General features: G+C 41.7%; 1 protein-coding gene across 3 annotated transcripts in view; it reads right to left on the bottom strand.

Moving 5' to 3' along the window:
• The window catches only part of HECW1 (HECT, C2 and WW domain containing E3 ubiquitin protein ligase 1), a 345,650-nt gene that overhangs the window by 216,631 nt on the left and 103,284 nt on the right, over positions 1 to 25,735 (bottom strand). For 2 of the 3 annotated variants that reach the window (XM_060195885.1, XM_060195887.1), the window contains exon 3: positions 13,086 to 13,143. The exons of the other annotated variant lie outside the window; for it this stretch is intronic. In XM_060195885.1, coding sequence (XP_060051868.1) covers positions 13,086 to 13,112 — 27 coding nt within the window. In that variant the 5' untranslated portion in view covers positions 13,113 to 13,143. The remainder of the gene's footprint in view (positions 1 to 13,085; positions 13,144 to 25,735) is intronic. 3 annotated transcript variants of the gene reach the window in all.

Raw genomic sequence — 25,735 nt, 5'->3', positions numbered from 1 at the left:
ATTCTTGGGTGGTGAACCAAGGATTTCAAGGTATGTGCTCCATGGTGGACTGTATCTTACTTAATGGGCATTGTTTCTTATGGCTGCTGTGGTCACAGCCCTACACACCACAAACACAGCACCCTGAAAACTCATATAGAAATGAAATGAGAGAGGGATTTATTCAAGGTCTAGGCCCAGCATGTCTGTTTGGGAATCTCAAGACTCTCCGACTAGGGCCCCAGCTGATGGGGTGGCCTGTGACTAAAGAGTCATGCTTAAAGTATGCCATTTTCTTGCCGTTATTCAGCTTTTGCAGTCCTTGCTTTGATAAGGTTAGCTTTGGAGTGAGTGAAAGAACTGTAATAGGAAGTAGGTGAGGATGGTATGTAAGTCTAAGTAGACACTATTTCATTACGAATTTGATACTGACTCACTACAGACTATTGTGTACTTTTGCTTTCAAGTACATATTTCACCCTAATTTATGGATACATGTGAACATATGCTCTATCTCACGGGGCCTGTTCTATATCTAGGTTTTGGGACTTAGTTAGGAAGTGAACCACCTGGAACAGAATTAGAGAATCCTCTGAAAGGAAAGGTCTCACCTGAGTAATGAGACTGAAGGATTGACATTCTATGTCTGACATTTCTGGACACAATCTGAAGTGAAGCATGCTGAAATGGTAATCGTTGTGTTGATTAGGTTGGGATTGGTGGATTCCCAAACAGACACAATGGGCCTAGACCTCGAATAAATCCCTCTCTCCATTGTTACCGGTCATCTCTATCAGGAACAATACACCCATAGGACCTTGCTCTCAGTTTGGATCAACAATGATACAGAATGTTCCATCCTCTGAAAGACGGACAGACAACATACTCTATGCTACACCTGAGGAAGGTGAGTCCTGATATTGGGGCAGCTTGGAATGTTCCTACTCATGACCACAGAATGTGAGCTCAGATCTACAGGGATGCAGAGGTCACATAGGCTCCTAAGCTGATTATGGGGCCCCATTCACATCAAATCGATGGGGTTTATAGTCAACAATATTTATAAACCTTTCCCATATTTAGGAGCTACTCTCTTCCCTGATCCAGCTTTCTGTTCCTTTTTTCAGTCATGACATCATCTCCCCAGACAATAACTTGGATCCACCTGCATATCATGCTCAGGGGAAAAAAAAACTAGTATAGCCACAGGCCCTTTGAATATAACTAAAATATGCCTACTAGCTATCTACAAAATGGAAGACTCCCCCAACTCTATATCTGCACTATTCCAGCCCTTAGGTCCATGATTGTTCAACAATTTGTTTGGCTTTGTATGTTAACTCTATTTTCAACCACCATGTTCCAGATGCTAACATGATGCTAACCAGACTTCCCTGGACAGACAACCCCACCAATGTGTCCTGGAGCTCTGCTTCCCCAGAGCCCTTCCCAACTAGGGAAAGAGAGAGACAGGCTGGGAGTATGGATTGAGTTGTCAACGCCCATGTTCAGCGGGGAAGCAATTACAAAAGCCAAACCTTCCACCTTCAGCATCCCACAATGACCTTGGGTCCATACTCCCAGAGGGTTAAAGAATAAGAAAGCTATCAGGGTTGGGGATAGGATACAGAGGTCTGATGGTGGGAATTGTGTGGAGCTGTACCCCTCTTATCCTATGGTTTAGTCAATGCTCCCTTTTTATAAATATAAATAAATAAATAGAAATGAAATAAATGGTAACTCAAATAAAAATAATCATGAGCTTTGAAAAACTCCATTTAGAGAAGGGAAAGTCTCATGAGGGCTTTATGGGGGAGGGTCATATTACATAAAAGACAAAAGATGAAATAAATTGAGAATGTGCTTGAGCTTTAATTAGGCAGAATATAAGAAAGCCATAACTCAAGTATCTTAGACATTTAGACCTGTGATGATCATGAATAAAAAACAAGGGTTGTGAATACCACTGGGTCTCCTATTCTGCCAATCTGTTGGAACGTAGTCTGGGACTGGAAAAGGAAAGGGCTCATTTTTTTTTTTTTGCCTCCAGGGTTATCACTGGGGCTTGGTGTCTGCATTGCCGCCCCCCCCCCCCTTTTTAATTGGATAGGGCAGAGAGAAATTGGGAGGGGGGAGGATACAGAGGGAGAAGAAAGATAAATACCTGCAGACCTGCTTCACTGCTTGTGAAGGGACTCCCACCGCTGTGGGAACCAGGGGCTCGAACCAGGATCCTTGCATGGATTCTTGTGCTTTGTACTATGTGCGCTTAACCCAGTGCGTTACCGCCTGGCCCCAAGGGCTCAGTCTTTAACTACATGGCTTCTTTGATAGCTTGTTGTGATAGAACTTGGCACCTAGACAGCCCCTTGAAATCTGTAAATAGTTACATGCAAAAGATTAGGTGAGGATGGAGAGAAAGGCTTAAGTTGGGAGAAAGAGTCAACGATGGAGAGAAAAGCTTAAGGTTGGAGCAAGAATGTTTTTTGGAGATCCTGTGAGGACTTGTACCAATGTATCAACAGCTGTACTGTATACCCCCCCAATAAAAATAAATTTAAAAAATGTATTGGAAGATAAATAAAGAGGAGAAAAGATCCTACAGTTCTCATCCAATAAGGAAATTTCCCTAATACTAGAGAGATCATTGCTCTCAGCACTGCAGGATTGGCATCAAGACAGGCTAAAACAAGGGCTACCATCAGTAAGTGAGAGCAATGACAGCTTTCTGTCCTCTCAGAAATGTCAATTACTGCCAAGCAGACTTTGGGCCCAGTGTTGCTGTTTTTTTTTTTTTTAAAGAAGCTAAGATTAACCTTATTGGGGAGAGTAGAGTTACTTTTACATAATTCATAGTATGGGTTTTAAAATATATGTGTGTGTGTATAACTTAATTTATTTATTTATGTATTTATGAAAGAGAAGGAAGGAACCAGAGCATCACTCTGGCATGTGTGATGTGGGGATCAAACTAGGATATCATGTTTGGGAATCCAGTGACTTATCTACTGCACCACCTTTCAGACAGCAGTATGGGCTTTTAGAGCTTATACTCAGAAGAGGAACTTTTTTTTTTTCAATAAAACAGAGAGAAATTGAGAGGGAAGGGGGTGGGGAGATAGAAAGAAAGATAGGTGGTCTGGGAGGTGGCGCAGTGGATGGGGTATCGGACTCTCAAGCATGAGGTCCTGAGTTCAATCCCCAGCAGCACATGTACCAGCCATGATATCTGGATCTTTTTCTCTCCTCCTATGTTTCTCATTAATAAATAAATAAAATATTTTTTAAAAGATAGATAGACAGCTACAGACATCCTTCACCACTTCTGAAGCTACCTTACTGCAGGTGGGGAGCCAGGGTCTCAAACCTGGGTCCTTTTGCATAGTACTTATGTGTGTTTAAGCAGCTGCACCACTGTCTGGCCCTCTGAAAGGGAAGTATTTTTAACCTCACCTTCCCCTGTTTCTTCAGCACTTCCCAGTTCCTGACTTCACATAATATTATTTCATTGTGTTTTCATTTTCTTTTTTTTAATTTTTAAAACTATCTTTACTTATTTATTGGATAGATACAGCCAGAAATCAAGAGGGAAGAGGGAGGGATAGAGAAGAAGAGAGACAGAGAGACACCTGTAGCCCTGCTTCACCATTCGTGAAGCTTTCCCCCTGCAGGTGGGGACTCGGACCTGGGTCCTTGCGCACTGTAACATGTGCCCTCAACTAGGTGCACCACCACCCAGCCCTGATTTTCATAAACTACCAGCTTATTCACTGCTGTATCCCAACACTTCAGTTTGTCTTATACATAGGAAGTGCTCAATAAGTTGGAGTCAAGTGACGAATGAGTGACTTTTTCATACTTCCATCTAAAACATTTAAGTCAGACAGACCTTGCACCATAAGGCCCTTATTCCAGGACCTGATGCCTAACTCCTAGGAATTCATGCAGCTACTTTGGGCTAAAGATAATTTCCATGCAAGAATTTGAAGGAGAATCAAGTGCCCCCAATGCGTTCTTTAAAAAGAAAGGAAAATGGAGAGAGAGATAGAGAGAGAGCTCCAAGAAAAGAAAAAAAAATCAAGTAGAGGTTGGTAAAATAGGTCATTTGTATGGTGTGCTGCTTTGTCATGCTCATGTACATGACAGCATTGAAATACACTTTAGTGCTCTGGTCTCCCTTCCTCCCCACCCCCCCGTCTTTAACTTAAGAATAAGAAAAAGAAAAAGGCAAATACAAAAGCAACTGTGTCATATATTTAGCTGTAATCATGAAAATCCTGACTTGCTGTTTAAGATTTTAAGATTTGTGTATAACAAGAACCTTCATTAGGAATGCAGAGCTAAGCAAACGAGTCCTGGACCCGTATCTGCTGATACAGAGAGTTACTGAAGCAGGACACCAGCCATGCTCAGTTCTCTAAGAATTTTGCACAATGCACATAGGCATTGAGAAGAGAGAGAAACAATGCTCAGGAACTTCCAGTTCTTGCTGAAAAAAGAAAATTTTGCACTCTAAATCCAGAACTACCAAGCAAGATTGGCGTCTGGCTGCGTGGAAAACTAACACGCCTTTGCTTGAACAGAACTACTTACTATACACTACTTCAAATAGACAAAAGCTGAAAACAGCCACATATGCACACTTTTAGACTACATGCTGTCTCGAGAAAATAATTAGGAAGTGCTTATGCCCTAGTTTAAACCAGTCTTTGAGTTCCACAAAATCTCTCCTTCTATCTCCCTTTCTAGAGCCAAGTCCACAAAGTGACTAGAAATACACTTCTTTTAAAACGAGAACAAAATGCATTTAGAGGACAGTCCAGAACTTTTATAAAAGCACTTCCTTGAAAGAAGAGGATAGATAATTTATCTAGAACAAGACATCTTAAAGAATAGGCTAAGAAGTTGTTCAATGTCATGGCCCTACTGCTAGGCATGCATGGCTGACGGAGAAGACTGAATCTGTACACACCTGTCCTCTGGGACTGCTGTGTTGGACTGGCACTCAGAACAATTACTGAAACAGACTAAGAAAAGTCAGCAAGACAATTTTATTTCTGTACTGAAGTTGCAATGCAGAAATGTTGTTCACAGAGCTAATCCCTTGGGTATCAGGCAAAGCCAGGACTCCCCAGATAACCCAGATAGTGAGGGAGGGCAGGGATCCTGGGCACTCATAACCTCTTGGGCAGAGAGCAAATGGACCTCAAAGAGCCATCATGTCTCCAGTCAGCTCTCTTCTGAATTCACTAAAGGCCATTGCTTTTCTTTGAGGCAGTTAGTTCCTTGATGCTGCCAAGGGTATGACTCAGCTTATGTGTGATGGTGTTGGATAGCGCAAGTTATTAGCTCAGGAAAGCTGAATTTGAGGTAGAGACTGGCCAAGAGGCTAGAGTTGCCGCATCATGGTAGCCCCTAGGTTAGAGGTGTCTAGAGCTCATTGATTCATGTAGAAGGAGATTTATTGCTTTTTCTCTTTAGTCTTTATTGCAATGCAGTGGTTTAGGACCCAAGAACCTGAAGACTGTGCAGAGTGGAGGTGAGGGGCCGGGTGGTGATGCACCTAATTGAGTGCACATGCTAGAAAGTGTAAGGACCTGGATTTGAGTCCCCCAGTTCCCACCTGTAGGGGGAAGCTTTGCAAGTGGTAAAGCAGTGCTTCTGTCTCTCTCCCTCTCTATCACTCCCTTCCCTCTCTCCCTCTCTATCACTCCCTTCCCTCTTGGTATCTTTATTTTAAAATAAATAAAGATAATTAAAAAAAAAGAGTGGGGGTCCAGGTTCAAGTCCCTGGTCCCCTACCTGCAGGGGGAAAGCTTCACAAGTGGTGAAGCAGTGCTGCAGGTGTCTCTCTTCCTCTCTATCCCCCCTTCCCTCTTTCTGCCTGTCTCTATCCAATAAATAAATAAAGATAATAATAAATAAAAGTAAAAAATAAAATTAAAAAAAAAAGAGTGGAAGGAGCCAGTTGGTGGCACACCTGGTTGAGTGCACATTATAGTGCACAAGAACCCAGGTTCGAGCCCCTGGTCCCCACCTGCAGGGGGAAAGCTTCACAAGTGGTGAAGTAGTGCTGCAGGTGTCTCTCTGTCTCTCTCCCTATGTATCACCCCCTTCCCTCTCGATTTCTGGCTGTGTCTATCCAATAATTAAATAAATATTAAAGAGAGAGAGAGAGAGAGAGAGGAGCCTCCCCAGAGTCCTAGCCCACTAGGGAAAGGTAGAGACAGTTTGGAAGTATGGATTGACCTGCCAACATTCATGTCTAGAAGAGAAGCAGTTACAGAAGCCAGAACTCCAACCTTCTGCACCCCTTAGAGATCTTTAGTCCATACTCCCAGAGGCATAAAGAATAGGGAAGCTTCCGATGGAGGGAATGGGGTATGGCACACTGGTGGTGGGAACTGTATGAAATGTACCCCTCTTATCTCACAATCTTGCTGATCATTATTAAATCACCAATTTTAAGTAAATAAAAGAAGTAACTGAAAAATGAGAAAACACAAAACAGAACTTGGACTGGGTTTGGTATATGGCATCAAAGTAAAAGACTCTAGGGTGGTGCGGAGGGTCCAGGTCCTAGCACGTGATGTCAAAGAACCTAGAGGGGTTGAATTGTTATGTGGAAAACTGAGAAATGTTATACATGTACAAATGACTGCATTTTGTTTTTTGTTACTATATTTTACTGTTGACTGTAAACCATTAATCCTCCCAATAAACAAACAAACAAAAAAGACTGGAGGTGAGGGTGGGGGAGGAAGAGGAAGAGAAGGATTGCTGTAGTTGTCCAACAGACTTCCCAAATCAATAAATGTAGAGAATTTCTCATGTACTGTTTCTATTGGTGTCAAGATGGCAGGCAAATGATGGGGTAGGGTTAAAGGTTTCTGATGGCCCTTACCATCTATAACTGAATGAAACCACAACTGGACAAGCAAGATGGAGATACAGTGGATATTCCAGGGGTTTCAGATGTCCACAATACCACAGTCTCAGCCCAGTGGGCTCTCAGGATCAAAGTTCAGCTGTTCAGACACACCCATGCTGGACAGCAGCAACCAGGCCCTTGAGTGTATACTCAAATGTTGAGAGGGACCTGAAGGAGTTGGTCATTACATTCTTTTTTTCTTTTAACTAGTGATTAAAAAGACTCTAGGATAACAGGGGTACAATTCCATACAGTTCCTACCACTAGAGTTCTGTATCCCATCCCCTCCACTGGAAACTTCCCTATTCTTTATCCCTCTGGGTGTATGGACCAAAATTCTAAGAAAACATTCTAAAGACAAAGTTCAGCATTGATATCTTGATGGGGTGGGAATGAGGTACAGGAAAACTTGGGATCATTTTCAGTTTGGAAGACTAAGCAAGGACACGAAAGTTATGGGGGGAGGGTTGGGGGGGTCCAGGTCAAGTGTAATAAATCACCAAAGGACGTCACTGGATAAAGAGAGGGAGTGTGCCATCATGAATCAATATGTCACTCATTGGAGCACAGGGCAGAGCCTAGGGTTATCCCAGCCCCTGTCCGCTGAAGGATTCTTAGGTCACATACACACTTTCTGGGTGTTCTATAGAAGAACATTTCATGATCACTCAATTTTTAGGTCCCTGTTCGTCCACATCCTACTCTCCCCCCAGCTTATGCCCTGTACAGGAGGAGATCGAACAATTTTTTCCTCCTCCTCTACCTCCCGCCCACTCCCTCTATATAAAACAATGAATTCTGACAAAAAACCATGTCTTGGTATGCAACTATAACTACAACTATGACTACTTGTCTTGGTACTCAACTACAACTTAACTTTTATAAAAAAAATTTATAAATTTATTGGACAGAGAAATCAAGAAGGGTAACGAAAATAGATAGATAGATAGATAGACAGACAGACAGATAAATAAATAGACAGATAGAGACAGAGAGAAAGACACCTGCAGCACTACTTTACCAGTCACAAAGCTTTCTCCCTGAAGGTGGGAACTTGGGACTTGAACTTGGGTCACTGCCCATGGTAATATGTGCACTCAACTGACTGTGACACCGCCCTGCCCCTCTGGCTGCTTCTACTAAAATTATGCCAAGCCCAGAAGTGATTATCTAAAGTCTTTGATAACTGCGGCAGACCTGGAGGTTCACTGGTCAAATGTGTTTTCAAGAAAAGACTTATTGATCAGATGATAGGAGAGGGTCAGCTGACAGCTTGCAATGGCTAGCTCCTTCAGGTCCCTCTCAGAATTTGGGGTATATACTCTCGATCTTCTCAGGGAATACAAGGGCCTGGGTGCTCCTGTCCAGCATGGGTGTGTCTGAACAGGTGGACTTTGATCCTGAGAGCCCACTGGGCTGAGACTGTTGTACTGTAGCTCCTGTATGGTTCTACTTTCTTTCTTCTTCACCTTCATTTTTTTTTTTTTTTTTTGCCTCCAGGGTTATTGCTGGGGCTCCGTGCCTGCACTAAGAATCTACTGCTCCTGTTGGCCATTTTTTCCCATTTTGATGCCCTTGTTGTTGTTATTATTGTTGTTATCATTGCTGCTGTTGTTGTTGGATAGGACAAAGAGAAATTGAGAGAAGACGGGAAGACAGAGAGGGGGAGTGAAAGAGGGGAAGACAGAGAGGGGTCGCTTCACTGCCTGTGAAGCAACCCCCGTGCAGGTGGGGAGCTGGGGGCTCAAACTGGTGGGCTCACCAGTCCTTGCGCTTCACACCATGTGTGCTTAACCCACTGTACTACCACCTGACCCCCTACTTTCTCTCTTCTTATTCCCCATCCTCTCTCTGACAACTAGCCCAGAGATGCTAATCCCTCCAAAAGGTAATCCCTAACATATGCTTTATTTTTTTAACAAAGGATTCAAGAACTCAATAGCAATTTCCATGTTTTTATAGCACAAACACCTACAGTATAAATTTCTCATTACCTCTCTTTAAACAATATTTCTTGAAAAAAAATTTAGGGCAGGGGTAGATAGCATAATGGCTATGTACAAAAAGACTCTCAAGCCTGAGGTTGCTAGGTCCCAGGTTCAATCCCCTGCACCACCATAAAGCACTGCTTAGCTCTGGCAGTGCTGGGGATTGAACCTGGGATCTTTGGTGCCTCAGGCGTGGAAGTCTTTTTGTATAAACATTATGCTATCTCCCTAGCTCCTGCTTAACTCTTCAAACTTGAAAATGATCCCAAGATTTTCTTAACCTTTTTTGCTTGTTTGTTTGTTTGGAGGTTTTATTAATTATTTTGGATAGTGCTGAGCAGTGTTCTGATAAATATATAGATATGAAATAGCCAGAAATTGAGAGGGAAGAAAGTGATAAAGAGGGAGAGAGAGAGAGAGAGAGAGAGACAGACAGACAGACAGACAGAAGAGTGAGAGAGGCACTTGCAACACTGCTTCAACACTCGCAAAGCTTTCTCCCTGCAGGTAAGAACCAGGGACTTGAACCTGGGTCCTTGAGCACTGTAACATGTGCACTAAACCAGGTGTGCCACCACCTGCCTCTCTCATTAATTTTTCAGTTCTCAGACTCAAAGGATTAGTACTCATCAGCTTTAGCCAGTGCTTTCCAACCAGGGATACACTGAAGAATCATTCCAGAGACTTGGTCCATAACACCACCTCCAGAGACTTTTTCAGTAAGCAAATACTCAGGTTCCATATGCAGCATTGCACCTACTGCTTTGAGATATGCCTACCCTTGACTGCAAATCACATATTTTAGCATGAAACTTCCCCTTCTTTGAACCTCTTCCAGAGATAAGCACTCTTCTATTAAGATTATTCTAGAAGTTAAAAGTATATCTTTATCAGAAGATCCACATTTTAGCTCCAGATATTTCTCTATATACAAATAGAATACTGTAGCTTCATTCAGGATAATGATGAATTTTCTTAGAAAAGGAAGAAATGTGTTTGTGGCCTCCTATTTGGTCACCTTTTCTTCTGTTTCCCATGACTCCCCTTTCTGTTAATACTATGTTTCTGTTAATACAAAATTTTTTAGTATTTTGTACATACTTTTATACAAAGAGACATAGTATTAACAGAATACAATAAAGACAATATAAAAGGTAAAGGAAAGAGGGCCAGTGGTGGCACACCTGGTTGAATGCACGAAGATCCAGGCTCAAGTCCTGGTCCTCACCTGCAGAAGAAACTTTGCAAGTAGTTAAACAGTGGTCCAGGCGTCTCTGTTTCTCATTCTCTATCTCCCCCCTTATCTTTTAACTTCTCATTGTCTCTATCCAAAATAAATAAATAAACCCCCAAACAAACAAACAAACAATAAACACTAAGAAAATCTTGGAATCATTTTCAAATTTGAAGAGTTAAACAAGGGCTGGGAGATAGTCTAAGATTTACTTTTCTATGCAAGTGTTTTGGGCAAGAAAGTGTTGCAAAGATTTTCTAAAGACTCCAGGAATAAGGTTGTTATGTTCTGTCCCTCAAATTTCCAGAGTGACTGCTATCTGTGCAAGAGGACTGACTATGCTCCTGTTTCCTAATCTGTGTCCTTTAGGAGCCAAGTCCTGCTCGCTGGTGTGTCTCCTTATCTCCAGTCGATTCTCCCATCAGCTAGGGAGAGAGTGCTCATGTATACAAACATCAAGAGAGAAATTCATCCATTGTGTGTTTTCCTGACCACTGACTCACTCCCCCAACCCCAGATGATCTGTGTGCACACTGAGCTTTGCTATTAGATTCAAGTTTTACTTCAAGGTAAGGGTGTATCTGATAAACCACAGCAGCAAAGAGTCTCTATGACAGGGAAGTCCTACTTTGCAAGGATGCTAGTTCTCCCAGAAAGAAGAGAGGGGAACGTTTCCTGAGAATGTGAAACACTTGAAAGTAATTACTTGTGATAACAAACAAATAAAAACAAAAAACAACTCACTATCTGAAAAAAGTCAACCTGGAGCCCCCAGGTTCACACACACATACACACACACACACACACACACACACACACACACACACACACACACACACACACGATTTTAAGGACTGATAAGATAGCTCCCCTAGGCGTGTGCTTGCTATGTTCTGCCCCTTAGTAACCCAGGTTCAATCCAGGTCCCTGCTGCACTGGGAGAAGCTCTGATGCTGTCTGTCTTTCCTTCTCTCTGGCTGTCTCTCTGTCTTTGTCTTTCTATCTGAACAAATTGGCTGAAATGTGAGGCCTTGACAGGATTAAAAAAAATCTAACTTTCACTCTTCCTTCAAAGGGAAAATTCAGAAGTCCCAGGAGAATGTAAATCGATGAGAGTACTATATGGTGGAAACATTCTTTTAGAAAAAGTAGAGTTTTTCCCAAGTGGGAAGATGAGCAAGTTGAGTAGCTAAGTGAAAAAGAGAAATAAAACCTGTGATGAACTCAGACATGGGGAGGCGACCCTGACAGCACAACACACTGGAATATGCAGTAAGAAAAAGGCCGTCTATAGCTGTTGTGTGGATATGTCCCAGCACAAGATTTCATATTAATTTACTGTTTCCTGAACACAGCACATAATACAGTCATTCTTCAAGTGTGTTACTAATGTACTTACTAGATATCTCGTGGTTTCACTCTTCTGACTGCATGTCATTTTGAGGATTTGGCTGAATACATACATGTTACTTAATAAACCTGCCAACTGACGACCTCACCAATGTGTCCTAAAACCCCACCTCTCTGTGTCCAGCCTGGGAGTACAGATCAACCTGCCAATGCCCATGCCCAGCAGAGAAGCAATTACAGAAGCCAGAGTTCCCACCTTCTGCACTCCATAATGATCCTGGGTCCATACTCCCAGAGGGATAAAGAATAAGAAAACTTCCAATGGAAGGGATGGAATCTAGAACTCTGGTGGTGAGATTTGTATGTGTGATTTGTATGGAATCGTACCCTCCTTAGCCTACAATTTTGTCAATCATTACTAAATCAATAAAAAAGGAAAACTAAACTAAAATAAAACCAATAAGCAGTGAAAAAAAATAAATCTACCAAGTGCTTTGCAGATGTGAGTATTTATTTACTTTTTTTTTTTTTTTTTTTGCCTCCAGGGTTATTGCTAGGGCTTGGTGCCTGCACTACAAATCCACTGCTCCTGAAGGCTGCTTTTTCCCTTTTGTTTCCTGGTTGTTTTATCGTTGTTGTGGTTATTATTGTTGTTGTTGTTGGATAGGACAGAGAGAAATGGAGAGAGGAAGGGAAGACAGAGAGGGGGAGAGAAAGACAGACCTGCAGACCTGCTTCACCACTTGTGAAGAGACTCCCCTGCAGGTGGGGAGCCAGGGGCTTGAACTTGGATCCTTATGTGGGTCCTTGCACTTTGCACCATGTGCACTTAACCCGCTGCACTACAGCCGACCCCCTTTTATTTACTTTTTAAACAAAGGCTCATCTACAGATGGACTAAGTACATGTTCCTGGAGTAGCAACAGGATGGAGATTCCAGCTCACAGAGGCAGGTGTCACTGAAATCTCTGCTCCTCACTTACCTTCTGAGAGTCTTTGGATCAGCAACTCATCCTCCTACAGTAAAATGCCCTATAGTTGAGATAGGAACAAAGGTTGGACCTACTCTATCTTCTTGAATTGTGGAGAGTAAAGAGGAACTCATACTGGAAAAGCACCCAATTGAATCAGTATGCATAGTGTCCAGTCACCTTGAGCTATTTTAAACCAGAAGATCCTACTGAAGGTTTTAACAGTGGCATGTGGAAAGGAGAGATCTTGGAGAGTTAGGGAAGATCATCTTGGGGGAGTGTCCATGACACCTTTGCGTGCTCATATCACCTGTAAGGTAATTACTCATAAGTCGGCAGAGCTCACCATTTCCAGGTGCAAATTCACTTGTGACAACTGTACATTCACATCACACAAGAGGAGCTTGACATGCAAAGAATATCATCTTAAAATGGAGCACAGTCAAATCAGGCGGATGCAGGCGGTGGATAAGGCAATGAGTCTCACATGTCAGGGCTGCACTTAAGAGAATTTGTGGGGGGGAGCTGGGCAACCACAGAGGGCTCTGGGTGGAGGCACATTCCATTATGAGTGGAGTGGGTTTATAATGGAATGACATGATGGGTTCTTATAATCAGAAAAACACACTGACCTTCACACTACACAGGTGCAGCAGCATACTGACCCACCGCGTGTACGCACATCAATTCCTGGGGGAGAGTCCAATGAGGTTAACTCAGTGTGTATCCCAAGCAAAGAAAACCAGTGACATGACCCATGTGGAGAATGCTGTGCCCCCCACCCCCATCAAGATACCTGCCTTGGCAGACTGACATGCAAAAGAAAGAAAATACAGAACACTCATACTCATTTTGATAAAAAATGGACATAAAGTAGCAAGCGACATTATTTTACACCATAAGTGATTTGATTTGGAAGAATCAGGAGTCTAGAAAAACAAGTTTATTTTTTCCTTTTACAGAAAATACAGATTTCATGCATGATCTGTAGGGAGGGAAGGTTTATTGCCCCAGTCTCTGATAAAACTAACCAAAACCATTTCCTGGCATGCTCCACTCACAAGACCCATGAGACATCAAACAAGTAAGACTCACAGTTAAATTGCTGAAAATATAACTGACTCATTTTTGAGCTTTTATATACTTCAGCATTTACTCAAATATGAAGGATTCAAGAGAGCCCCACCCCCTTATGTACCCAGCAGAGTATCACACCAGTTGGCAAGTTCTGACCACACTATCAGCACTTTAGAAATATGTTAAAAATCAGAATAAAGTGATTGAGAAGAAAGATGTCAGGCAGGCATTGTGGATACTATTCTAGTGATAGACTCGGGTACATCACTTTGGTTCACAAGTCTTTACTCTGATTTCATAGCCCCCATCTTCCTTTGAAGTTCTGGCTGCTATGAAAGTGATCAATATGGTTTTATTCCAGCAGGAAGCAGAATATAATGTCAGCATTGCAAACCTCCAGTGAAACCTGAAGCTTTGCCGACAAATGATTTACTGTAAGAAAGTCACAAGTTTGCTTTCTGGGCACATAGACTATGTCCTCAGCTCCAGACTCAGTGGATCTGAATATGGGACAGAGAGAAACTCATGCCCATGTGTTAATATCTTACTTTGTTCCCCATCTCATGTTGGGCACCATTGACTTCTCAGTAGTGAGGAAACTCTGATGTTCCTTCCATGAAGTTCTTCATTTGTTATAACCACTGAATTTTCAGCTTCTCCTTGGGCTGTTCCTACTCTGCTCCACTTGAAGACTCCCCCTCCCTTTTTTCATGTTGGAATTTCTCAGATCCTTCTCTTATATCCTTACTAACGTATACATTCCTACCCATAACCTCAATTACATTGGAACTGAATTTCTGAGACAGGTCTCATCTCAAATCTAAACCCAATAGCCACTAGAACATTTTACAGTCCCCCAAACACAGTTGAAGGAACTGAGATTCTTTGACCTCAAGCCTGATCCTCTATACAGACACCAGTGAGGACAATATATGCTGAATCAAGTAACATTTTAGCTGCATGACTTAGGGTCTGACTGATTCTCTTTAGTCTCACTTTCAACCCCGTGTTTTGACTCTATTTAAGACTTCATGTGATATAAGATTTACTATTATATAAATGTAAGGTTAGTCTTGCCTCTTTTTTTTTTTTTTTCTCCAGAGCACTGCTCACCTCTGGTTTATGGTGGTACAGGTTATTAAACCTGGGACTTTTGGACTTCAGGCATGAGAGCCTCTTTGCCTAACTAGTATGCTATCTCCCCTGCTTCTTAATTTCAGTCTTATCACACTGAATTCATTTTGCAGGGAGCAGGCGCCTTCATGAGTTAATACTGTGGACTGAAGAAAATCTATATTTTTAAATTTGCTTTTCTTCCCCCTTATGTTGCCCTTGTTTTTTTATTGTTGTAGTTATTATTGTTGTTGTTATTGATGTCGTCATTTTTGGATAGGACAGAGAGAAATGGAGAGAGAAGGGGAAGACAGAGATGAAAACAGAAAGATAGACACCTGCAGACCTGCTTCACTACCTGTGATGCGAACTCCCTGCAGGTGGGGAACCAGGGGCTCGAACCCACCGGTCCTTACACTTTGCGCCATGTGCGCTTAACCTGCTGCGCTACCGCCCAACCCCGTGAAGGAAAATTTTATTGGCCTGTTGTTTATCTGAGATATCTCTGGTCTGGGAAACTGCCAGGCAGGTGGCTACAGATGTTCCCTATTAGCAAAAATAAATAATCAAACAACATTGCTCGGAAAATGCCATGCACTGGGCCAGTGCCTCATTTGTTACGACGCATGCTGCTGAAGGAAGGAGCCAAAGACAAGCCACACAGCCTCGTCTACACATCTGCAGAAATAGTCCTTTGGTTAGAAAGAAACCTTAATAAGTTTCAGTTTCTGTGCTGTCTCACAGATAAAGTCTGACTCTGGAGAATAAGAGATCACCTTTTGACATTCTGTATTAATTTTTTTTCTTTCTCCTTATCCATTAGAAGAACAGATAGCCAACGGTATGTAACTGAGAATATAGTATTAGAAGGGCAAGATTATCACTCAGAGAAATTTGATGCTCTGTCTGAGTCTGAACCCTCATTTGCTCTGAATGATCTCAGTAGTGAATCTCTCTTTGAATTGCTTCATAAAGATGACTATTTTTAGTTGACAATACCTAAGCACCTCATATAGAAACAGACTGGAGGTATGAATCAACCTGCCAATGTCCATGTCCAGTGGAGAAGTAGTTACAGAAGTCAGAACTCCTTCTCCTGCACCCCGAAAGGAATTTTGGTCCATAATCCCATAGAGGGTGGGGGAAAGATAGGGAAGGTAACAAGAGCGCTCTGTACCGCAATGCCACTGGGACCTGAAACGTTTGTCATCAGGAATCTTTGTTTTGATAGCATCACTAAAAATGAAGCAAATCTGGAAAATATTAGAGCCCAGGCATTATTTTGCTTATCTAAGAGAGACAAGGAAAAACAAAAGGTACTCAGAAGTAGTAATAGGTGTGGGGGTGACTTAGAAAGAAAGTGAAGCGGGGGGCGGGCAGTAGAGCAGCGGGTTAAGCGCACATGGCGCTAAACGCAAGGACAGGCATAAGGATCCTGGTTGGAGCCCCCGGCTCCCCACCTGCAGAGAGTTGCTTCACAGGTGGTGAAGTAGGTCTGCAGGTGTCTTTCTCTCCCCCTCACCGTCTTCCCCTCCTCTCTCCATTTCTCTCTGTCCTGTCCAGCAAAAACAGCAATGGCAACAATAAAAATAACAAGGGCAACAAAAATGAGAAAAGTGGCCTGCAGGGGTAGTGGATTCGTAGTGCAGTCACCAAGCCCCAGGAATAACCTGGGGGGGGGGGGGAGAAAGAAAGAAAGAAAGAAAGAAAGAAAGAAAGAGAATGCAGGACCACAGGAAAGAAAAAGGGGCCAAAAATATAGATCTATATGGATATAGCTATAGACAGATAGATGTCTATCTAGATGGGTATCTTTCTATATCTATATGGATGTAGATATAGACAGATAAAAGTCAGCCCATATGTGTGACTTGGGAGAACTATTGCAGTTTCTGCTGAAGGGGCATGGTGACACAGAACTCTGGTGGTGAAAATGGTATGGAATTCTACCCTTATTAACTTATAATTTTATAAATCATTAATAGAAAATAAAATTTAAAAAATAATTAGGGCTCCCCATTCTTACAAGTTGTCTCTCTCAAATAAATAATACTAATTAAAAAAAAAAAACCTAGCAAACATGTCAGAGTTTATTTCAAGAATATGACCCTGGTGGGATAACAAGTGAGCTATTTATTTTTTATTAAACAACTTTAAGCATTTAACTTCATGATTCATTGTTCTCATTTTCCAGCATAATTATTCCTATAACTCTGTTGATAATGATGCACAGAGGGAAAATAAAGGTGACTTGCCTTTAAGTTTCCCTACTTCTCCAAACTTTTGATTTGTCATTTTCCTCCTAGCCTGATGGCCTCATGCTGGTTATAAGGAAGACTGACCCCAAAGATGACTAGTTTGTCCTTGGGAGGGGGACAGTTGAGTTTCATGTCCAGGTGACACAGATGTGTAGATGCAGCTTCCTCCCAGAATCTGCTCCTAGACTGCAACTCTGAGCAGCAGAGAGCAATGCCACGAGGCGACAGTCGCTGAATCCTGCAAATGGGATGATGAGGAAACGGACAGAGATGGTTCCCATTCCGCCATCTTGTTAGGGTCCACGTTCACGGACATGAGTTGGGTTCTGAATCCACCACTCTCATCCCTTCTAGAGTTGTGATTTACTGCTGCACAGGGCTATTTGTTTATCTCCAGCCTTCCTATTCCAGGCACAGTACATCTGAGATGAGGAAATATAGTCGAACCTCATCCTTGACTAACTCTACAAACTAAGCTGTCTCTGAACAATAATAGCTGATTCCAGAACGTTTTCATTGAAAAAAAGTTTTAGTGACAGACTGGTAAAAAAAAAAAAGTTTTCCTTGTACAGTAAGCAATCTGATGAGGTAGAATTATGCAAAACATGGTCTTAACTTTGCCTTCAGTAACTAACGACTTGCTTCCACTCATTTCAATAGCTTGTTTAACTTACCAATTGTGGGTTTATCAACAGATTCCATCCTGTTCAGTCAGAGTATTTTCACGCTCCAAATAGCAGATAGAAAAATAAAAGACCAGGGAACCAAATTTCTGCTATTGCTTGAGGAGTGGCGTTTGCTTAGGTGAAAGGGAGGTACTTGATGGCAAAGCAGGATTAGGGCCACTCAACATTACTTATTTATTGATCATCTGTCACAGGCCTGGTATCATTTTAGGCTTTGGAAACACAGTGGTGAATACCTAGCCTTTACGTTGCTCATGTGCCAGGCACTGTTCTAATTGCTTTCCATGTGGCATCTCATTTCTTCCTCATCACAATTCTGCAAGGCAGTTGCTTTGACTGTCTACATTTTAGAGATGAGGAAACTTGAGACACGAGTATGAAATGTGCACAGTGTCACACAGATAGTAAGAGGAGAAACAAGATTCAGATTCTGTTTCCAGAGCACTGATGGACTTGGTTCCTGCCCTTAAGCAACTAACTTTCCAGGGTTTCTGATAAACACACTGGACAAGCTGAGTACACACTTTCATTAGGATACCAAATGTAAGAGCCAAGGAAAGACCCAGGTATTTCATTTTCAGTGATTTATTTATTTTTGTCAGAACTACTATTAAGACATGAGTGAAAATGTTTCTTCTCCCTCAAACTTCTGAGGCTCCCGCTTCCCGTCAGCTAAGCAACTGTATTTTTCCTCATGTTTGTTTTTCCTGGTTTCCAATTTATTGTCTAATATGTTTGAAATTTATCTTGCCTATGGTTTACTGTATTCATATCTCGTTTTCGGCTTTTGCCCTCCACAGATGGTTTTCCAACTGCTATTTGTTAAGCAATCATTAACTACAATGCAATAATTCTCCCATATGTCTTTTAGAATGATCAATATTCTTTTTCAATTCATATGCTGGCATAAGACATCCATGTTTTCATGTGTGGAAAAGCACCCATGTACTAAGACATATAAGCATATTCACTGTATGTTAATAATATATATCACACTAGGTATCACTGTTTTTTTTTTTTAATAAGTTCACAAAAATTTCCTGTCTAGCATTGCAGTTTTATGCCTAGACCCTGGACAGCCAAAATTTCTATGGAGCAGAGAGTCTGTGTGAAATATCACAAGATTACACAAGGCATTTATAAAGCAGGAGGAAGGGAAAGGATTGCTGGAAATACCCACACAGACAATTCACTGCCCAGGAGGCCAGTAAAATCCAATTTCTTCTTCTAGCGTTTGCCCTTCTTCTGTAGCCAGTCAACAGCGTCAGGTTGAGCCTGATGTCAAGTTTCGAGACCTCCTTTGAATCTGGAGAGGGGGCAGTCGTTGACTATGTGGGTCATAGTCTGTCTGGAGCCGCAGGGGCAGTTCGGGTCGTCTCTGGCTGCCCAGCGATGGAACATAGCGGCGCACCGGCCATGGCCTGTTCGATAGCGATTGAGGAGGGCCCAATCATAACGTGCTAGGTCAAAGCCGGGTTGACGCTTGCAGGGGTCTGTGATGAGCTGTTTGTTCTTTACCTCAGCTGACTGCCAACTCTGTTTCCAAGAGTCTGGAACAGAGAAGTTCAGTGTAGGCATAGGGGACCAGATTGGGTGACGAGACGTCAAGCGTTGGACAGGGTGGGCGAAGATATCCGCGTATACTGGCAGGTCCGGTCAAGCGTAGACGTGGGAAATGAACTTAGATGATGCCACATCCCGACAAATATCTGGCAGGGCGATGTTGCTAAGAACTGGCAGCCATGGAACCAATGTTTACACTCAATGGTCACATTCTAGAACATAAAACCTCATGGATATTGCTAGTGGGATTAAGCTACACTAACAAATGAATACGGAGAAAGTTTTTTTTTTTATAATTAGTGATTCCATTCAGAAGCTTTTTTCTTCTCCACTTAATGAATTCCTGTTTTGATTTTTTTCAGTTGATATTCATAGCTTTTTTCATGTCATTCACACAACGTCCTTGCTGTTTATAGCTAATGCTTTAAATTTTTTCCCCTTAATGATGCAAAATGGTTTCTAAAATTATGGATATAGGTCAAGGAACGCCTTTTGATTCTATACGTATGATTGCAAAGAATAATGACCCTCTAGCCTCTTCTCTTTCTGTATCCATTTATAAGTTTAGCATCTTAAAATGAATTTGCTGGTTTGGCAAGCACTAATACCCAGGAAGGACAGCATCCTCTATAGAACTTCTCTGGCGAGTGCCTAGCCCCCCACTACCCCTGCCCAGGCTCTTCTTGACTGAGGGCTGGAGGAGGAGTCTTTCCTCCAGGTGAGGTACCCATGGGTGAGGGCTCCAGTGCTTCCTGCAGAATACCCGGAAACAGTACTCTGGACTCTCTTGCCTGTTTGGCTGTGTCTAGTTCCAGTAAAGGCTCTCTGTGTATAGACGCTGTGCCACAGCAGAGTCCTAGAAATGGATGTGGTTGAAACTTGAGACTAAGTTTGGCAGTGATTAATCTATTTACTAATTCTGGTCAACGAAAAGAACTGTGTAGGACCCAGGGCTGGGTCTGCAACCTAAACCACTGATGATCATATATAGTTTTTGTTGTTGTTGTTGTTTATTTTTTGCTATGTGTAGTCTTCTTAGGGTCTCATGTGCAGGATTTATTTAATTTAGTCAGATATTCAAAAGTTTAAAGTCACCAACACACTAGGCACTGAAATCAAGGCAATTTAGTGAATTCCGCAGACTATGAGCCCTGACTGAAGATCTCTAGGTTGAGGGAAGACAGAATAAAAAAAAAAAAAACAATAAATAAAATACATAATAAGATTCACACAGGGAGATAGCTTAATGGTTTTGTAGAAAGACCTCCATGCCTGAGGTACCAATGGTCTCAGGTTCAATCCCCGGAAATGCCAGAAGCCAGAATTTAGCAGTCCTCTGGGGGAGAAAAATGAAACAAAACAAGACAAACAAGACACAGCAAATGAGAAATGAAATGTTAATGTTTTTTTGTCTTTCCTTCTTTTTCTTTTCTTTTCATTTATTTATTTTGCCTCTAGAGTTATTGCTGGGGTTTCATGCCAGCACTATGCTCCTGGTGGTCTTTAATTTGATACGACAGAGAGAATTTGATAGGACTTAATTTGATAGGACAGAGAGAACTGAGAGGGAAAGAGGAGACAGAGGAGAGAAAAAGTCAGACACCTGCAGACTTGCTTCACTGCTTGTGAGGCATCCCTGCGGCAGGTGGGGAGCAGGGGCTCCAGCATAGGCCTTTGTGCGTAGTGCTATGGGCACTTAAGCAGGTGTACCTCAGCCCAGCCCCCAGAAATGAAATGCTGAGCTTAAAGATAAAGGGTGGATTTATATAGATTGAGCTTATAAAGGGTAGGAAAACTGAGTAAATAAATGAATGTAACATACCACATCACAACAAATAAGTGCATGGCAACATCAATTGATGCTGAAAGGTTATCTGACAAGGTCCGACAACCACTTATTATAAATACCCTTAAGAAATTGTGAGTAGAAAGAAAACTCCTCCATATAATAAAGCCTAAGTATGATAAACCCACAGTTAATGTCATAATCAAAGGGGAAAAAACTGAAAGCTTTCCCTCTAAAATCAGGAACTAGACAAGGATGTCCATCTCACCACTATTATTCAACAAAGTCTAGAAGTCCTTGCCACTGCAATCAGGCATGAAATAGGTACCAAAGGAATTCATGTTGGAATGGAAATGGTTAAGTTATTATTTGCAGGTGACAAGAAAGTATATCTAGAAAACCCCCAAAACCTTCCATCCTGAAAACCAGTTCTGGAATATGACAGAGAGAAACTGAGAGAGGAGGGGGCAATCGAGAGGAGAAGAGACAGACACCTGCAGACCTGCTTCCCTGCTTGTGAAGTGTCCCCCCTGCAGGTGGGGTGTAGGGAGCTCAAACCTAGATCCCTTCGTGGGTCCTTGTGCTTAGTTCTATGTGCACTTAACTGGGTATGCCACTGCCTGGCCCTGGAACTCTATCATTTTGCATCATTTTGAAAGGTTTTCATAAAATTGTTTTGAGAAGTTGTTTTAGAGTAGGGAGACACATCCAGTAAAGTCACTACCAAGTCAGACTGGTTAGACTATCAATACCATCTTTCTAAGTCACATGTCTTTTTCCCCACTAGTAATGCTAAGACTTTGGAGACAAGTAGAAGTGTTTCTCAGATGCTGAAAAATAAACAACTGCAGCTTCACTCTGCAAGTAAAATAGTAAAAAAAAAAAAATTACTAAAAATAGTAAAATCCATACACATATCTTGACCTAGATATAACGCAGCTGTTCGTGGCCATCTCTTGTCGTTTCCTCAGTAGCATCTCAAAAGTCCTGGGGATTGAATGTCAATAACATCCCTCTATAACAAGGTGTTGAAGGTGCCGGAGGCAAGAGAAACTGTAATTTCCAAGTTGTGATGTCTTTAGTAACTTTATTGTTTTCACACTGATGACCTCTGAAAATACGAAGAATACTGGGGCTGGGTGGTGGCACACCTGGTTGAGCGCACATGTTATAGTGCACAAGGACCCAGGTTCAAGCCTCTGGTCCTCACCTACAGGGGGAAGGCTCCATGAGTGGTAAATCAGGGCTGCAAGTGTCTCTCTGTCTCTCTCCCTCTTTATCTCCCCCTAGCCTCTTAATTTCTGGCTGTCTTTATCCAATAAATAAAGATAATTAAAAAACAAAACAAAACAAAACTTAAACCATGCCCCACTAGGGAAAGAGAGAGACAGGCTGGGAATATAGACTAGACTGCCAATGCCCATATTCAGCGGGGAAGCAACTACAGAAGCCAGACCTCCCACCTTCTGTACCCCATAATGGCCCCGGGTCCATAATCCCAGAGGGAAAAAGAATAGGGAAATCATCAAGGGAAAAGGATGTGATATGGAGTTCTGGTGGTGGGAATTGTACCCCTCTTATCCTATGGTTTGTCAATATTCCCATTTTATAAATAAAAATGTAAAAAAATAGAAAAATATGCAGAGTACGAGATGTTAACACTGAACACAATAGAGTTGATCAACTATAAAGAAGGAGAAAAGTGCTCTATTTTGGATCTAGCCTCAGCATTTCAGCCAAAGGAGAAAATCGACTTCCCAAGAACTGAGAAAGAAAGTAGTATTCATTTCCACAACTCAAAATCTGGGATCCATTACAAGTATATGACAACAACAACAACAACAACACACCAAAGAATTAAAAAGCGTGAATGACAGGGAGAATGCTGTATGAATATTTTCACAGTTCTAACGGCTAGAGATTTCTAAGCAAGGAACAGTAGCACCTGGAGTAAAGGATGACTCATGACCACCTAAAGATAGAGACTTCTAGAAAGATGTACTCTGGAGACATCTGTTTATATCCCAGAAGATGTTATGTCTCCTCTCCCCTGAGAGGATCGTTTTATATTCCAGAATTAAAGTATCTCTCCAGAGGGGAAGAGGACCAGATGTGCCAACAGCTTTTACATAATCTCTGAAATTCATACTTTCAGGGTTTCTCTCTGATCGCACAAACTCCTGTACATCAGGGAACATCCCATCACCTCACGGGAAAATGAACACGGCGAAATGATGAGAAGATCATTGTAGCAACTGATATGTTCTCTGGCCCAGAAGTCTTTTTTTTTTTTTTTTTTTGGTCAGAATAAATTAATAGAACTAGATGTAGGCTTAGAAGAGAAAATGCACAGTAAGGTCTTAAGAAATGCATGCTGGGAGTCGGGCGGTGGCGCAGTGGGTTAAGCACACGTGGCGCAAAGCACAGGGACCGCCGTAAGGATCCTGGTTCGAGCCCCCGGCTCCCCACCTGCAGGGGAGTCGCTTCACGGGAGGTGAAGCAGGTCTGCAGGTGTCTATCTTTCTCTCCCCTCTCTCTCTGTCTTCCCCTCCTCTCTCCATTTCTCTCTGTCCTATCCAACAACAAAGCAACGTCAACAATGGCAATAATAATAACCGCAACGAGGCTGCAACAACTAGGGCAACAAAAAGGGGGAAAAATGGCCTCCAGGAGCGGTGGATTCATGATGCAGGCACCGAGCCCAGCAATAACCCTGGAGGAAAAAAAAAAAAAAGAAATGCATGCCACCTATTGACTACAGGGTAGAAGGAAGCACAGTATCATAAAAGCTAATGTCAAGATAAGGATAGAAGAGACCTTCACAAGCTTCACAAGTGCTTCATAGAGTCTGCAACCAAATGACCATTTTTCTACTTCAAAATACATACGTATATATTTTAATTTTGACATATTTTTAGAGTTCTAGAAGAGTTGCAAGGACGTTTCAACAAATCCCCTAACAAATCTGACACAGATTCTACAAATGTTAATTTAACGTATTGCTCTATTTGTTTTCCTTCTCTCTTCCTGCATATTTACACATGTATATCTCATTTATACATTTGTGTGAAGTCTAATTTTCTGAATCATTAAAAAGGAATCTGCAGAAAGCATGCCCACTAAATTCTAAATACTTAGATGTCTATTTACTCAAAATGAGCAACAGCCTCTCATAATTACAGCATAATTCATAAAAATCACTTGACACAGGTCTATTATCTAATCTACAGACCCCATTGAGATGGCTCCGATTTTTCAGTCATACTCTTTATGACAAAGGCAAATCCAAGATGTCAGATCATATGATTATTTATTTATTTATTTATTTATTTATTTATTTATTTATTACCAGAGCATTTCCCAGCTCTGGTTTATGGTGGTCCTGTGGGGGACTGAACTTGGGACCTCAGAGCCTCAGGCATGAAAGTCTATGGGCATAACCCTTATGCTATCTCTCCTGCCTTCACATGTTATAGGCAGTTGTTTTTCTTGGCGTATTATAATCTTCTTTCAGTGCACAAGCCAATCATTTTGTGGCATGATCCTCAGTTTGTCTGATGTGCCCCTATGACTAGTTTCACCCTGCATACAAATATGGTGCTGAGTTCTTCTCTATGTATCATACCTGATACATAAACTATTACTAATGCTGGATCTGGCGATTTTAACTTTGATTCCCCAGTTCTCCCTCACTGTAGTTACTATTTTGTCCTTTATAACTAGCTAGTAACTGATGGAGAGATACTTTGAGATTCTGTGTATACACTGTTACGCTATATACTCATCCTTTCAGCACTTATTAACTATTTTTACCTGTATCACTTACTATTTTGATGATTTTTTAGCTCCCTTCTTTCACAGAAGTTCTGAATTCTGTTATTTCAGGCATTGTTTTTATAATGAGGCTCACTAAGGTTACGATATTATTCAGCATCTTTCAAGAAAAAAAAAACCTGAGGTACAGCCTTTTGTGAGGTACAGACTTTATTTAGGGAAGTCAAGCATGATCAGTATTGAAAACACACCTTATTTGCCAGAAAGTGAACAAAATTTTGTTTTCAACACAGAATCTTTATTTTTAAAAATAAATTCTATAGGGAGTTGGGCAGTAGTGCAGTTAAGCGCACGTGGCGCAAAGCACAAGGACCCACACAAGGATCCCAGTTGGAGCCCCTGGCTCCCCACCTGCAGGGGAGTCCCTTCACAGGCTGTGAAGCAGGTCTGCAGGTGTCTGTCTTTCTCTCCCCCTCTGTCTTCCCCTCCTCTCACCATTTCTCTCTGTCCTATCCAACAACAACGACATCAATAACAACAATAATAACTACAACAAGAAAACAAGGCAAGAAAAGGAAATAAAAATATATATAAAATAAATTCTATAAATAACTCATTTTTACTGCAGAAAAATCTGAAAGCTATACAAAAAGCAGAAAAAGACACCCATAAGACAGAATCTATTACTACTAACCAAGTGGGAGAATATTTGCAGTAATTTCTTTTCTTGCTTGTCTTTCTTTCTTGCCCTCTTTGTTTTTCATTGAATGTAGCACTGGGGGACATTTAGCCCAATTTTCTTTTTTTTAATTACATTTTTTTTTATTTATAAAAAGGAAACATTGACAAAACCATAGGATAAGAGGGGTACAGCTTCGCACAATTCCCATCACCAGATCTCCGTATCCCACCCCTCCCCTGACAGCTTTCCTATTCTTTAACCCTCTGGGAGTATGGACCCAAGATCATTGTGGGATGCAGAAGGTGGAAGGTCTGGCTTCTGTAATTGCTTCCCCGCTGAACAT

The sequence above is a fragment of the Erinaceus europaeus genome, chromosome 8 (assembly GCF_950295315.1).
Source record: "Erinaceus europaeus chromosome 8, mEriEur2.1, whole genome shotgun sequence".
In the NCBI taxonomy this organism is placed as follows: domain Eukaryota; kingdom Metazoa; phylum Chordata; class Mammalia; order Eulipotyphla; family Erinaceidae; genus Erinaceus; species Erinaceus europaeus.
This window is presented reverse-complemented; position numbering and strand designations above follow the sequence as displayed.